The 15,664-nt window shown below is 40.2% G+C and overlaps 1 protein-coding gene across 3 annotated transcripts in view; it reads left to right on the top strand.

The window, feature by feature from the left end:
• The window catches only part of Cep97 (centrosomal protein 97kDa), a 161,117-nt gene extending 145,585 nt beyond the window's left edge, over positions 1–15,532 (top strand). For 2 of the 3 annotated variants that reach the window (XM_086983642.1, XM_022799718.2), the window contains exons 7-12: positions 6,574–6,860; positions 7,285–7,542; positions 10,451–10,627; positions 10,928–11,107; positions 11,430–11,691; positions 11,937–15,532. In XM_086983642.1, coding sequence (XP_086839768.1) covers positions 6,574–6,860; positions 7,285–7,542; positions 10,451–10,627; positions 10,928–11,107; positions 11,430–11,691; positions 11,937–11,984 — 1,212 coding nt within the window. In that variant the 3' untranslated portion in view covers positions 11,985–15,532. The remainder of the gene's footprint in view (positions 1–6,573; positions 6,861–7,284; positions 7,543–10,450; positions 10,628–10,927; positions 11,108–11,429; positions 11,692–11,936) is intronic. The other variant, XM_086983643.1, reaches the window with a different exon arrangement.
• The last annotated feature ends 132 nt before the right edge of the window (positions 15,533–15,664 follow it).

The following is a 15,664-nucleotide window of genomic DNA, read 5'->3' as shown; positions in this document are numbered from 1 at the left end:
TATATACATAAATACATATTGTAAAACACCTCAGCACCTCATGCATTCACTAGGTAAAATAACGTAGTTGAGCTTAGATAAGATAGATAATTCAAAATTTTATTCTTGACGCGTTTTTTTCTTGTCTTGTTACCTAACAGCCTGTGACATAGTTGCAGCTAATCATATTAGATCGGGACATTGAACGACGAAATGGTGTTTCGTTTTTGTCCACTCTAAATTTTAACAGAGATGTCAATTCGGGGACTATGAATTCTAGTACGACAAGGAAAAAACCGTAGTTTTTTCTGCATGTCGCTCTTGGATCATCGTGTTACGAGGTGCGAAGTGCAAACGCAATGTGCTAAAACAAGCGCCATTCACTGTTAATCGTTTCACATCACACTTCTAATTTATCATCGCTACATCTGCTGCGCCCGCATGCAGAACCCATCTGTGGCCTTCACAAAAGCGGGATAATCTGTTACAGATAAATGGGGACCCGGTGGACGCTCTGAAACTTGTCCAACAGCTGCGAAACAATATTCATATTGTCTCCAAAAAACATTTCTGCCACTTCTCGCGAGCGCCCTGTCAGCAGGTTTGCCATGACCCCACACTTTATGGCACAGCATAGCAGGATTGGGCCACTATATTCCATGAGAAAATCTGGTAGTATTGGTTAGTCCGTGTAGTGGCTGTAGTCTTCGATAGCTTTTCCTACTCCTTCCTTGAATAGAAGGAGGACGTTGGATTTCCCAGATGTTGCTCATTCCGATCGTTCTCAGTGGCGTTATTCTGTTCAGGCACTGGCCCTATTTTTTAACAGCTGTACGCGACTTATACGGATGGGCGACGCGTATGGTCAGCTATTTCATTGCATTGTACCATTTAGTCATGCTGAGTCGACCTGCATATCAGCCAGCCATTGCCTATCGGCGCATCATTTTAGCTGGTTGCTAATGAAAATACCAGTGGTAGGTGATGTCTTGCGCGCCGCATCAGGCAATGTGAAGCGCGCTCACCGTCGCTAATCCGCGTAGGCCTCGAATAGTGATGCTGTTGCTGCTAACCCAGTCGTGAAGGAGAGAGGGTAACTTGAACTTTCGGTCTCATAGCAACGCCACGGGAACATCTGATCGGACCGGATCGCAGCCACGATGACTGCTAGCCAATGGCTTTGCTCTGAAGCCGACGAATGTTTGCCGCCGGTCGCCTTTATTTATAATAGGTACTTCATTCAACACAGTCACTCACTCATTGACCGACTGTGGTGAATATGTAACGGCGGAAAAGCAGCACCGATATGCAGAACGTCCGCAGTTCGCTAGACTTGTAGTTGCCGTGCTGGTAGACAGCGACTTGCCTTGTTGCCATCATCTTGGGTCTTTGGCAAGCGAAAAACAGAGCGCAACAGTAGCAACAGTTCTAACGGCAATGTAAGTCGCTGCCATAGTTGATACAAGCGACTCGGCCAGCTCAAAGAAACACCATTGTAACGTTCCAGGTTACCATGGGCATGAAAAATGCCGACACCCCACCAGTTCTCCGCGAGCCAGCCAAGTGCTGCCGTCCTCAAAGAACTGGAAGTTCAGATAGCCGCCTCTAAAAAGCAGACAAATTTAAAAAAATGAGCTGATACACGGAGTTCGCCCCTATGGGGGCAGATTACGGATGAAAATTCAGTACTCGATATGAACAGTGATAAGTGATACGACGTTTAGGAAACACGTAAACGACATTTGCTGACCACTTGTATTTGAACAAAAAGGCAAAGAGACGAGAAAAATCAGAGAAACCATCAAGGCTAAAATGGCCTAACGAAGTAGCTTTATCTTCAGGAGGAATCGAGTGAACGTGAAGTATTAATATGACCCAGTGAGCCAGATCATCAGTAAACTTTTATATGAGATGCCGTACCGCTTGCTGAGAGAAATGTTGAGATAGCACTGGACCCATTGCAGACTTGTACTCATGCGCTAGAAAAATCCAAAATGTTTCAATTCTACCCCGTGAAAAAATAAGAGAAGTTCAAATACAATACTTATGTACAAAGATACCAACCCATGCACGTGAAATTATGTTTTAACAGCTGCATTATAATGAAAAAGTTAATACGAGCGGAAACTTGTTCAGTCAAATCACTATACAAACACCGTTCAATTCAGTTATATTGCTACCTTTCTGAGTTGCTGTGGACGTTAACCGAGGTTTACTCTCCGAAGTTATTGCTAAGATAGGATATCATAGACCAGCGAAAGGATTCGCCCAAAGGAAAGATGTCAAGGCAAGAGGTTGTTGCTCTCAAGCGCGAATTGCTTGCGTTCTGGCCCAATAACAGATATGGGCACTCTACTACGGCTCCAACAAATGAAAAATTAAAGGTGACTTTTTTTTCAAAAAAATCTGTTTACCTACGTAGTGAATCAAGTGTTGATGTACAAACATGTTAGAAGCTGATATTTCCATAATTATATCGTTTAGCTAATAAAACACTTTACTAGTATTTGTATACAACAAGAATTGTTTCTTAGGCATCGAAATTAAAGAGCTTACGTATGACGTCGAAACGTACAGCCTATCTTTAACAGTGATTATTTACAATATTAGTTTGTAAAAAAAAATTGTCTATAGGGGCACCAACGTTTTAATTAGCGCTGCTGTTAAATAGTCTATAGTAAACCTAATTAGGTTAGTCATTTTGGCAGAGATTTCAAGACTAATGTATATATGTGATAATTATTAAACGAACGCATGCGTCTTATACGACATTGACACTGGTTATAACCTATCATTTATTCTATAATCATTTCCTGTAATGAAGAACCAATTAAGTTATAAACGCCCGTCAATTATAAGCTTCACACCGACAATCATCACAACGCAATGCAGGTATCTTCTTGCGCATTCCGTATACAAATACACACTTACCTATGTCTATTCCGGATGCCTAGAGCGCCTCACAGTATAGCGCTCTGAAGTCTTACTGGACAGTATTACCGAAATCGTGAGGTGCCCACATATTTCCGACGATTAACGGTTATTTCGTCGTGACGACTGGGGTTGAGGTTGAAACTGATGACGCCGGAGTTAAAAGTGGCATTAAACGACGCTCTGAGAGAAGCAACGGCTTTTCTGCCTCAGCTGTTACCGCTAAAGCTGTGATTTCTGCATCGATCATCGATGATCCAGAGCTGAAGCAGAATGATAAAGATATAATAGGATTAGCCGTTCTCAATATTTCGCTACCGTTAGCTAACATTGGAACGGTATGTGGTCTAAGTGTACTCAAACATTTGGCTGACTGAGCGTCTGGTCAGCTACCCAAGTACCTGATACTTCCCCGCTGCTGCTATTGGTGAGGCCAACAAAATGCCGGGGTTGTGTCTACGTGCCACAGATTCGTGACCTGTGACAGCCAGCGTTAGTAGCCAGTACCCACCGGTCTCATAATACTCATCTAGATGGCCTATGGTTTACAATACGCTGGTGGTACGCTGCTTTGTTGATGGCGACCATTGACGCGCATCAACTAAGATTATCAGACGGGATGCTGTTCTGCGAGCTCCAGCTAGACAGACTCCCGAGAAAGACAGCGGATATCGTATTTTCTTGTTATTGACTCAAAACAATCTAAGGATGCTATTGCGGGCAGTGCGGCAGCATCCGATACTCGTCGTTATGACAGAAATGAAGTACTATTGCAAAGAGATAACTTCGAGACCGATAAATATAAAGGTAGATACTCAATGTTGTACGAAACAAGAATGCGCTGCTCGCTGATGGTTGAAGAACCAAAGTACGTAAGGATCGTGCGAATTAAAACCAGTAAGTTCAATGTCCGTAAACGACAACGTATCTTAGGGATTGTTAATTCTACAAGAATGATCAATACTGCCTCGAATCGTTATCTGTCTTGTTCTATTGCGTATTCGTGTATGTATCTATGTATAATGTGTAACATGGATATAATAATCTATAGTGTTTTAAAACCTGATTTTGTCATACAACGCCTGAATAAAGAACACTTGCTTTATTTTTGACACTCTATAATACTTCTATGAGTCTTGGAGTACGCCGTATCTTTTCGTATGTAAGGCAACGACCGTATTAAAATTCAGCCATTGACCAAGAGAAACTGCAAATCGGTTAGCTGAAATGTCATGAGGAACCTGCGAAAGTATTAACTACAAACGCCATTTGATGTTATTGCCATACTGAATCACAGCTTTGTCGTCCGATCTCGTCTCACGAGATCATACTTTGGTAGGCTGTATCGATCTTATGTATATACGAAACGTGTCGGTCTGAGACGTTGCCTAGATCTACATCTAGCAGTGCTAAAAATATGCTCTACACAGAATATAAAATCTGACCTTGGCCATATTAGGTCGGAATCTCCAGCGAAATACCGTTGCTGCTACGACTGCAATATGCGTTTCTGACGAATAGGCTGGAAGGCCGCCGCAATGATATGGTTCAACACGGCGATGTGATAGCAAACTGGCAAGGACTGATAATACTGATCGCCCTGTTGCCTCTGGGGCTGAAAGGCCAAGATTTTAAGATATATTGGAATGTCAATTTTTTATATTTAGCTTCTAGGTGCTCATTTTGATATCACAAACACCTTCTCTCTATATGAATAGAAAAAGTTGATTTCCGCTGAAAGAAAAGTGCCAAAAAAATTCAAGGCATCGATATCAAAGTCAATACGGTTCAGTGTGTACTGTTTTAAGGTTAAATAAAAATCAGTCCTGAGTCAGGGCTGGAGGGTACGAAGTTCGTTCATTCGAAGAACCTTCGTTTGCAAGCTAAAAGTTCAGCAGCAGAAGAACAATAACGAAATTTGTCTTGCATTAGCCCGCAGACTTTCGAAAAAAGGTCTCATCTATACAGTTTCATTAGGAAAGTTGCCGTCTACAATAATTTGTTCGTGTTTCAAATGTGCGATTTATGGGTGACAAATGTAAACGCTACGGTAATTAGTTAAAGCTCCCAAATCGAAAACGCTGAAGGTTCGCTCAGTCTGATTTTCTCTGGATTACTTCGAGGTCCGCAAACTTAGCGTGCAGTAACCAATGTATTTTCTAGCTAAGTAAGTCTTTTCTAGCTAAGTGATTTTTCATTGTAGTCGAAGTCACTGCCAAGCACTGAAGCTATATGTGGTGTTTTTTTTTAAAGTAATAGCTTTAAGAGCCAGAAGGAAATGGTGCGGCCTTAAAGGCAAGCAATAGACGAGCAGACTAAGATCTTTTAAATAAATGTCTTATATAAGGTTCGACGCGGGTGATAAGTCAGCATTCATTAAGACGAAGATAAACGCACCTAATATCAACTCCCTGACAAAAAAATGCTTAAGCCAAATAGAAAAACAGTATGAGAAGACAGTTGAAACCAGTCGTAAACTCACTGCGAATCTTCACTTGGTCTGCATTGTTTTAAATCTTGAGTGTTCCTATAAAACGAATACGAATGTGCCCGTGAAGCTTCAGAAGAGTTCGTCAACTCAGTGAAATAAATATTTAGCAAGATCCTAAGTCTTTTCTAAGTTTCGCTTTTTACTATCGGTGTACATTTGCACATTGGAACATACTTTGGGTTAAACCTAACCAAAGGCTAAAAGATAATATTATCAGAGTGTAATTAGCAAAATATAGACAAAAGGATTAAGCATGGCTACAACAAAATAGCACGATGGGTTTTTTTTACTAAGCTACTGTACAGACCACGCGTTCTACAGGTAGTTAATTCATAAGCCGCTGTTGATGCTTATCATTAGCGATTGTGAGAGAACTATGCCAGTCCATGAAACGAATTCGTGTTTCCTAATGTTTGATGTCTCATGGTAGCCGCACGAAGGTAAGCGCTGTTTCCGTAAGGGGAGTCATACTCAGTTAACAAACAGGAGGAGGAAATGGTCGGCATTTCTCGACTTACGTAACTACAGATTGCTCGATTTTCAAAAGCGCGTCAAGAAGAAGTACAGATATTTAATCAGAGACACCGTTACATTATAGAAAATAACCGATGAGCTAGTGCCTCAAGGGGAGTACACCCCTGAACTGTGCTTATAAAACGTTTTCAACAGATTAAAAACTATATGGAAATTGATAAAAGTATCAATAAAATAAGAAATTGTGGAATATACTTTCTTTGTTTTCTATTTTTTTTTTGCATATGAAAGTGCTTCATAGAAAGGAAAACACATTCTAGTGGTGTAATAAGCAGATGAACAACCAGCTTTAAGAGATTGTACTAGATTTTAAGAAATCTTCCTTGTGGTCGCCGCGCGTCTAGATAATTTTACGAAACTTGTTAGATAGTTAGGTGAACGTAAAGAAGACATAAGTATTCTGTTAGCAGCTGGAAACATACAAGATGAATCTAGGTTACTTTTTACTAGTTCCTTTTTGTATATGTCCAGAGTACATCTTCAACGGATATCCTAATTATATTATATCCGTTAAATAGACGCAGGCTACATTGAAAAACTGCGCAATACGACAAGGTTATTATTATTATTATTGCTTGGCTATGTACTGTGTTCTAAATGCGCCTATTTACGATCTTCGTCTTTCGACCATCCTGCAGGAGGCCGACGATGAACTGGAGGACCGGATCTCGCGCGTGTTGGCAATGCAACGACAGCACAAGGAACAGCTTCTACACGAAATGTCGCCGCTAGCACCGAGGAGGCCTCGGAGCGCTGTTGGCCGTCTGAGCGGACAAGGATCGCAAAGCATGTTGGGGGGCCAGGCAGCTCGCACAGCCGGAGGGCGTCAGTGGGGTGATAAGATGAGTCAGAGTCTCCTCGAAGAAAACACTCATTCGGATTCCAGCGAGAAGCAGGATATCTGTACAGAATTGATGACTAGCAGGTACAAGTTATTGATTTAAATCAGGTTGTGCTTGTTTTCTTACAAATTTGTTAATTATAGCAAGGTGTGATAATGTGAGTGGTGATTTCTCTTGCTCCTTTTTCTGGCTACTGTAATGAACCGAAAATAGTAGAAAGCTATCATATATCAGAGCAGTTGTTAAACGAGTTACAGTTGCCTGACCGTATTCAGATTTTCCATTGCGTCCATTCGTGCATGTCTATTCGTGTGCAACTTGTGATTACTTTTATCATGATTATGATGAATTGTTATCATGGGCCTCATGGTATATTCGGGTCAGTAATGGCTTAGGTGTAGGTACTAGTAGCTTTTAATTATAATAGTCTTGCTCAGTACCTGTCGCGTTCAGATCTCTTTGGCATACACATTGACCCGGTTTGATTGTTCCGCTTGCCAACTGCAGCCAAAAAACAAGCGGCTCGGTATCGACGCACCGATCTCGTCGGGACAATATTATGACCAGGTCTGTACCCGATTTACCTCCGTCGCATACTGGATATCGCAGTGCCGGAATACCGACGCCCAGTTACGGCCATGGGCATCATTCATCTTCACACAATAACATCAACAACACCACGTCAAACAATAATATTAGCCATAATAACGCCCTTAACAGCAGCGGGAGCAATCCGGCGATGACCACTTCCCAGGCGTCCTCCTCGTGAGTAGAGTCGATGATGTACCACGTGCAAATATGTGTTGCAATCGTACAGTACTAGACGTAGCAATCTGATAACACCCAACTAACTTATTCTTCAAGTCATTGATTACATATAACAAGCGCTCGTTTAGCATGCTACTATCATATAATTAAAGGAGAATAATGGACGTAGTTTGTAAATAGAACAAGACAAATAAATGGCAGGCAGGCAGGCAGGCATACTCAACCAAGAGCTATTTTGAGCCCTTGAAATTGTTCCTAAACACACTAATAATTGAGTGACTACCAAAAACTAGGCTGAACCACTTCTGGACTATAATGTTGTGCCATAACAAACGAATCAGGTCTACTAATGGAGATATCATGCTTCTATATAAGTGAAGTATAATATTATTCATAAAGGCTCAGTAGAGCTGTGTAAATGTTAATGTGATAGGAATAATCATTATTACCTATCATAGCGCATTATTACCAGTACGTTTTTATATCTATGCGTTTTTTTCTCAATAACCTCAATAAATAATGAGATTAAACGCAACTACCTTATCTAATGTAATAGTCTTACTAATTACCTTATCTATGGCACGTAAGACGTACAAATATGGTTTAAAAAGCCCGCGCTGTAGACGATCTCTGTAAAGGTCTCTCGTTTCGCAGTATTATCACAATGTCTAGACAATACAAGTCATTTTAGGTTTCTTGCTACAAGAAGTAGGATGGCAAAAAACTTTGGGAGGTTTCCTCCGTTTCTGTAAGAATACTTCTCCCGTTAAGTCCATCAAGCAGGAGGCAATGATGGGCGAGGAATATGGCAATATTTAAGATAATCATATGTTCCATTTCACTGCTTTCAAGTACCAAACAATGCCCAGGTTGTAATCTGTAGCAAGATGCCCTATAATGTAAGTCCACCCGCATTACTGTTTTATGTGGTGTCTTGATCGCACGCTCAATCGAAGTTAGCTATTTTCTTAACTATGCAGAATGTTATAACGGCAAAAAATTGTGAATTCCGCATGGTCATCGACTGGTTCGATTGTCGTGCAAGCAATTAGACCTTTACACTGACATTTACAGCCTTCATGTTTCGAGTTTTACATACGGTATTGCCCTTAGGCATTTGATCAGACACATTTACAGCCCATAGTGGATCAAACTGTTGAAAGCTCGCTCGTTATTGATATTTATTCGAAGGTATCTGCTAAAAATTTTTCCTTTTCAGATGCGACAAAAATCGTTACGGTTTTTGTGACTGTTCGCCTGACTTTACTCGTACGAATTCTGTAAAATCGCTAATTAAACGTGATTGGTGGGCGGTCAGTGAGGCATATCATGTGGAACTCGAAATTCCGATCGTGATCCTATAAAGCCTATATACATATATACATATGCCGCTTGACTTGCTCGTATGACGTACTTAGTGTGGCCCTTGTGCACACAATATAGTAATGAACTAAATAGGTAGTCAGCCAAACTTGCCATTCCCTTACCCCGATGTCTTTCTCCGATAATATTGCTGGTCCAAGCTGGCTTGTTGCATGGTACTCGCACTGACAATGCACAGTGAAGTAGATGTTGGCATTAACATAAACTGAACAAAACAGTGTTTACCTGCCTGTCTGTCAGTTTGTCTAACTTGGTGGACTAAAGTCGAGCGTTCAGCCGAATAACGAATGTGCGTAACTTGAACTATACGGCATTAACCGAAGTATGGAGTTTTTTTTTGAGTTTTTACTAGTTATTCAAGGCGTAGCCAGTGGGCATACAACTGCGTCTAAAGAACTACCGAAGAACAAGCGATGCAGCGTTTACCATCTAGCCATCCTTCATCAATATGTGGCACAGAAAGAACAAAAGCTAGATAGAAAGGACCAGAACTCAGCATGAAAGTGGAGGCCGTAGATGGTTCGCGTTTTGGGTCTCTTACTGATTTCTTTATTCTTCGACTTATGTCTTGTAACAGTTTTATGGTGGAACCTGCCACAAACCGACAATGCTTGAGGGTGGAGTGCCTTCTTGTCTTTTTTGTCTGCATCGGAGAGGGACCCAATGCCTACCTGGCTTACCCTGTCAACGCGTTATGGAGTTCAGCCCTAGACGCGTTGGGGCAAACAGCGGAGATGTCAGCTATTACGTCGAGAAGCGCAGCCGATCGAAAGAGTTTTTGCCATGGAAAAATCAAGCATGGTAGCGTTTATAGATGGCGCTGTAATCTGTTAAATGGATGCGCCATTTGTATAATTAATGATAAAGTAGAATGTGTAAGTGACTGCGGCATAAAAGCACTGGCGGTACCAATTAAGTTTATTCCGCATTTGCGTATGTCTATGTCCTTGTTCGTACGAACAGAATTGGTGACTGCAGCCATTGCTAAGAAACGTCATCGATCTGTCTTCGATATGCTTGTTGTACTCTGTAGTGATTGAACTGAGTCGTGTTAAGCTCTCTGTATACATTTTTTTGTTAAACTAGCTTTCCCTGAGCTTTCGCACGGTATCTTCATGCCGTTAAAATCTACTACCCCTAACAAAAATGAAAATCTATGCCGCCAATATTTTTTTGAGTGAGGCTAAGTCGATACCACCAACCAGTTGCTTCTATATATATATATATATATATATATATATATATATCAATGTGCATCTTTTTTAAACGATAAATCTCGCTCATTCCGTGACCATCTACCTGTGCAAATTTCGATTCTATGCCGATTGAGCTATTCACTTGAACCCTAATTAAAACCATTAGATCCAGTTCAGAGCAGCATTATTTGATATTAGAAAATCGCTTGTACTGTTATCACTTTACGCGAACGTTGGCCAATCGTAATTTATTTTAATTCGACGAAATCGGCCTTAAGACTATCCCGCTTCACCATTTCTGATTAGATATTATTCTTATACTGCAGGAGGGCTCAAAGTAACGATAACCGGTCGAACTCTGGCAGTGTACGGGTATCTCGCTTATCATCATATTCAGTTCCTCGCAGCAGCTGCGCCAGTAAGGCTGCCAAAACGGCCACCGTTCAGCCTCATCGCACTACAGCACTTTATCGCCGCGATAAGGACAAGGCCGAGATTGAGAGGTTTGTACCTGGGAGTCGAACCTACCGTCACAGCAGTTTCCCTCACAGTGAAAAGTGTCCAGCAAAAGTATTACGGATGAATTCGAATGTTTTCTACATTTCCATTTTGTTCATATTATACCAGTGTTCGAGTCATTGGGACTCAATATACTGTAGTAAGAAAAGCACAACGTTCTATGTGCATAACTACGCTATTTAGGACACAATACGATATCGAATACATCGTTCAATTACATTTCTGTTTGTCTTACTTCTTGCTGGTGGGATTCCTGCATTGTGGTAATCTGTTCAATGATGAAGACTGAAGGCGCGTCGCGAATTTTTACATAAAAATGCTACAAAGATTCAGGCAGCATGGCGGGGTTTTATCACGCGCAAGAGACAGGAGAAAGAAATTCAACAGCTGAGAATGCGTCGGATCGAGGAGCATTTGATGCACTTTGTGCGCCGGATGGAAACACTTGAAAACACCGTCCGAAGGTAAGAAACAGCTCGTTATCATAAAGGTTAATCGCTAGGATTTATAGGTACGGATTTCATGGCGGGCGTTATTTAATTGGCACGTTATTTAATTTAATTTACAGATGTATCATGTGAGAACTTGATTTGGCCCAGAATTCGATTTGTAGCATAATATCTAAGATGTAATGCACAATACTCCACCGAAATCAAACAACGTAGCGGATATTTTTATGCCTGTTCTTAAAATAGGCATATCGCCATTCTCGGCTCATTTTAATAGCAAAACCTGAATTCACTCCAACAAGTCTCCATGATCCGTTCGTGCTTGCGGTTTTTCTAGGCAAGAATCCGATCTCGCCGAAGAGAAAAAAGCGCGTCTAACCAATCAGGAGATGTTCAGTCGTATGCTGAACTCTATGGATAATATTGAGCGTCACTTGACAGCCATATGCGTCGGCGATGGAGAAGAGACCCTTCTCGAACTCCCCGGAGTACAGCAAGTTGCACCAACTGTTACGGGCGGCAAAATGGTGGCCACGAAAACCCCTGATCAGGAAGTCGAAACTACGCAGGAAGAGACTATTGAAAGTCTCAGTACTCGCGTAAGTACGCTTCACAGCATGGCAATACTCAAAGCGGTTGTATATAGGTTTTAAATACTTATGTACTTCCTTAATGATCGAATTTAATAGCAAATGTAATTCCATTTTGCTCAAATGCAATTTAGATTGTTTACTGTTGAAACGAAATATAAGCCTACACAGTTCAGGTGATTCCTTAATACTTTTCGACTTATGGTAACACAGATGAAACACGCAGAGTTTAACTTATAGTGTTTTCATTGCAGTTAAGCCGACTGGAATCCATGATAATGAACTTAAGCGCCAAGTTCTAAACCCCTCACAATGATTTTCAACGACAGATTCACGCACACGCACGTTTTATGCATAGGAACAGCATCCGCCGTGCTTACATACCCTATAGCCCGAAAATGTTTGGCAAAGGTGGATTTCGATAGAAATATTGGGTCCGATCAGATGTGTTTTATCGAAAACCGGTAAAAAAGCGTACGATAGATTGGAACTATCTAGAGATATCACAATAAAATAATACTTGTAGATCAATCAGTAGAATGTGCTAAAAAATAACCAGGTCCATCGATCTTCTGTCGTTTGTTCTTCCGAACGAAACGGATAATTATTATTATTGTCTGTAATGGCGACTACGAAGAGAAATTATAACGTCAGTAAGGTAAAATGCATCAAACCATTTAATCATCGAAATAATTTGAATATGATCGTTTAATTGTGAAAAGGCAGAGTCTTCGAGTGCTCTGCGTTATATCATATAATACATGCTGTATGTTGTCCTCGATGGATCTTTAAGAGAAAAGTTGAAATGTTGTCTTGTCCATATGATGAACATTCTGTATTATTGTCTTCAAATCTTCCATTAGCAGTCCCGCCTGCTTTTGACGATAATTATGTAGAACGCATTGCTACCATCAAAAGAAAACTGTTCTTAAAGTAATATCTTCGACGGATTCAAGCTGTTACTCTAATGGCTAAAACATTGGGATGGCCGTAAGGTACTAAAATTCTTTGATGAAAAGCGTTTATCACGGTGCCACCTCAAATGAAATATAATACATATATATAACAGACTTACACTATAAAACAACGGGAAGGAAGAGTGCACAGCGGATATCTGTATATAGGCGGGCAGCATCATATGGTATGATGGCTTCAAAACCTATTATAGGAATATGATGGACCAGGTAAGCGCAGTAAACAATTACGTGACAGCATGTGAGACGAACGTGTATATAAAGTCAAACAACTAGCTGGCCGCAGAAGACGAAGAAACGCATAGAATGAAGTAGTTTAGAGTACTTCATTTTAATTATGTGTGAGGAGTTTTGAATCGTTGACATACCTTTTGTTGTTTTTCTTTTATATGGGTGGGAAACCAAAACGAAAGATGCTTCTATGGCCTAGACTAAATATCTACAGAAAGAGTTTCGTATTCCGCAGTAGGTGCGAATGCGCTATATGAAGGTGGTCGAAGTGCCCCACGTACCTATAAGCAAACGATCAGAAAAAAAAGGTTGAAGTAATGATTGCTGCCGTTGTATTATTTATATTACCTTACACAAATATGTAGCCTATATATAGTATTGTAAGGTTAAACGAAAGCGTCATATATAACAGGTATAGCAACTATAGTGTGTTCGAGATATATTGGGGCAGAACTTATGTTGTTTGTTCAAGAGGTGCATCCAAATTGAAAGAAGTCTTTAAATAATATTAGGGTTGATCGGGGTGTCTTTCATTGGAGCATATATTCAATTGCCAATCGCTTCCACCATGACTTCAATCCGGGACCTAGATAGAAAGTGACACAGCCTGGCAACAACGTAGACTGACAACGTAGGAACGAGCCGAGTATATAAGTTAATTAACTTGGCAAGGATTTGTTCAGCAGGAAAACAATAGGCTGTGGCTGATTTTTGCATATACTATACCCTATAACTTTCACTATAATTAATTGGTTGTTTTATAAAGAAGTCATTTTTTTTTGTATAAAGAGTAGCGAATGACAATACGCCTGCTACGAGTCCAGCTTTTAAAATGTGTCCCAGTTTATCCTAAACACCCTGTACATAATATTTACATAGACATATATACATATGCAAAATAGTATAAACGTGCACTATTTGGGCTCAACTCAATAAACTCTGCAGCACGCAAAGTGTAATGGCACCACTGTAATGATCACCATAGAATAGTTCAGAGAAAGATATATTCGTATATTTGAGCGTGGCATTCATCTGGCATTGCTTACGGTCACTACCCTAATACCAATGAAAAGACAATTTGTCTGAATAGAGATTGTCTCAGCCGAAAAGACCACAGACTGATACAAACCGCACTTTGGGCGTATATGCAAATGCAGTTGAAAAATAACATGTACGCCTAGACACAAAGGCAAAGAACAACTGTCTGCTGGACAATAATACATAAAGCAGGTAGAAAAAAATTAGATCTTATTGCATCAGTTATGAACTATAGGAAATCCCGTTAGCGAAAAACAAAAGGAAGTGATGTTTTTCGCAGCTGCACTTTACTTTTATAGTTTGTCAACGGTAGTCGAAATTACTAACTCACTAATTTCATTTCTATTCTGGACCACCTAAAATATAAAACTTAATGACAAAAAATTTATCTTGTGTACTTGATTTTTTTAGTAAATTTTCTCTGCCCATAACAGGTTAACGGATTTAATAGATTAGTTAAAACGGAACGAAATAGAAAAAAAGAAGACACTTCGGAGTTCATTGGCTAAACAAATGGTTAGGATCCAAAAGAACAGAGGCGCTTTGAGTAAATTTATTCATAACTTAACTACGCAAAACTTGTATACCCTATTTTTGTCATGCCATCATGATAGTATTGAACAGCGATTTCTCATCAACGGGTTACATCCAATAAAAATAAACTCGTAGTTTAAAATTTGCAAGGGCAAAATGATCATAATCGACGCTGAGCTATCTCACTGAGCCGGCATTGGACAGCAAATGTAAGACACGACAGAAGCTTGCGATTGGTTGATCATTGATGGTGGATGCAAGGGCTATGAAATGGGTTGTAGGGTAGAAGCTATATTTTGCTTGAAGTATAAGGCTGGTACGCTGTTAAGCGTGTGCTGATGACACGGATACTATTCCGTTCCTACGTACTGGATAGGAGATGGGCCGTAGGGGAATGAATACGGGCAAGTGCAACACAGACAAACAAGCAGTACAAGATTGAGGAACTCTTGTATTATGCTTTTCCAGTGTTTATCGCGTGTTCTTATACGTGTGATTGAAAGGAATCAGTCGTTAATATCAACAAGCTGTATATTGCAGCTTGCGATTATCAAACGACTTTATTGTCCATCCACGAAGTTACACTCTATATATTTTTCCGCCCAGCGCTTGCCTTAAAGACTACGTGTGCGGCGCCGAATTCAATAGCTTGCTTTGGTCGGAAGCAGGCCGAACAATTTTTTGTGCTAAAAATAGCTAGTGTGCAAAGTAATATACACAGTATCTTCTCCATCGATACTGAAAAGAAGCATTAGATACGCATAATAGTGAACTAAGTACTTAAACAAACTTCACAGGTAGTAGGAAGGGGTACAGTTGTTAGGACACAAAGCAAGAAATTTGCGTGTAAGACACTGAATGCTACAAGTAATATTTGTGTGAGACGATGGCAGTCATTGTACACGCAGATTTAACCTTTTTGTTTGTAGAGCCCTTTTTAGTAGGTAGTTCCCGATGATGGCCTTAGTACTGTTCTATCAAATAGGTGTGATATAATTTCGTTACCAAAAATTAATGCAGTATACACTTGTCTAAACTAAATAATAAATACGCAATAGTTTGTTCCGATGGAACATCTTGTTTTTCTTTAAAATGCTCTCAAATTTTATTCATCGTGGCCTCCTATAACACAATAGCAGGTTTTATAATACCATTGACTATTTTCCATCGAAATTATGTTGCTGTCGTTAGAATATCTGAGAGAC

The sequence above is a fragment of the Varroa destructor genome, unplaced genomic scaffold, assembly GCF_002443255.2.
Source record: "Varroa destructor unplaced genomic scaffold, Vdes_3.0 BEIS01000003.1, whole genome shotgun sequence".
Lineage (NCBI taxonomy): Eukaryota > Metazoa > Arthropoda > Arachnida > Mesostigmata > Varroidae > Varroa > Varroa destructor.
This window is presented reverse-complemented; position numbering and strand designations above follow the sequence as displayed.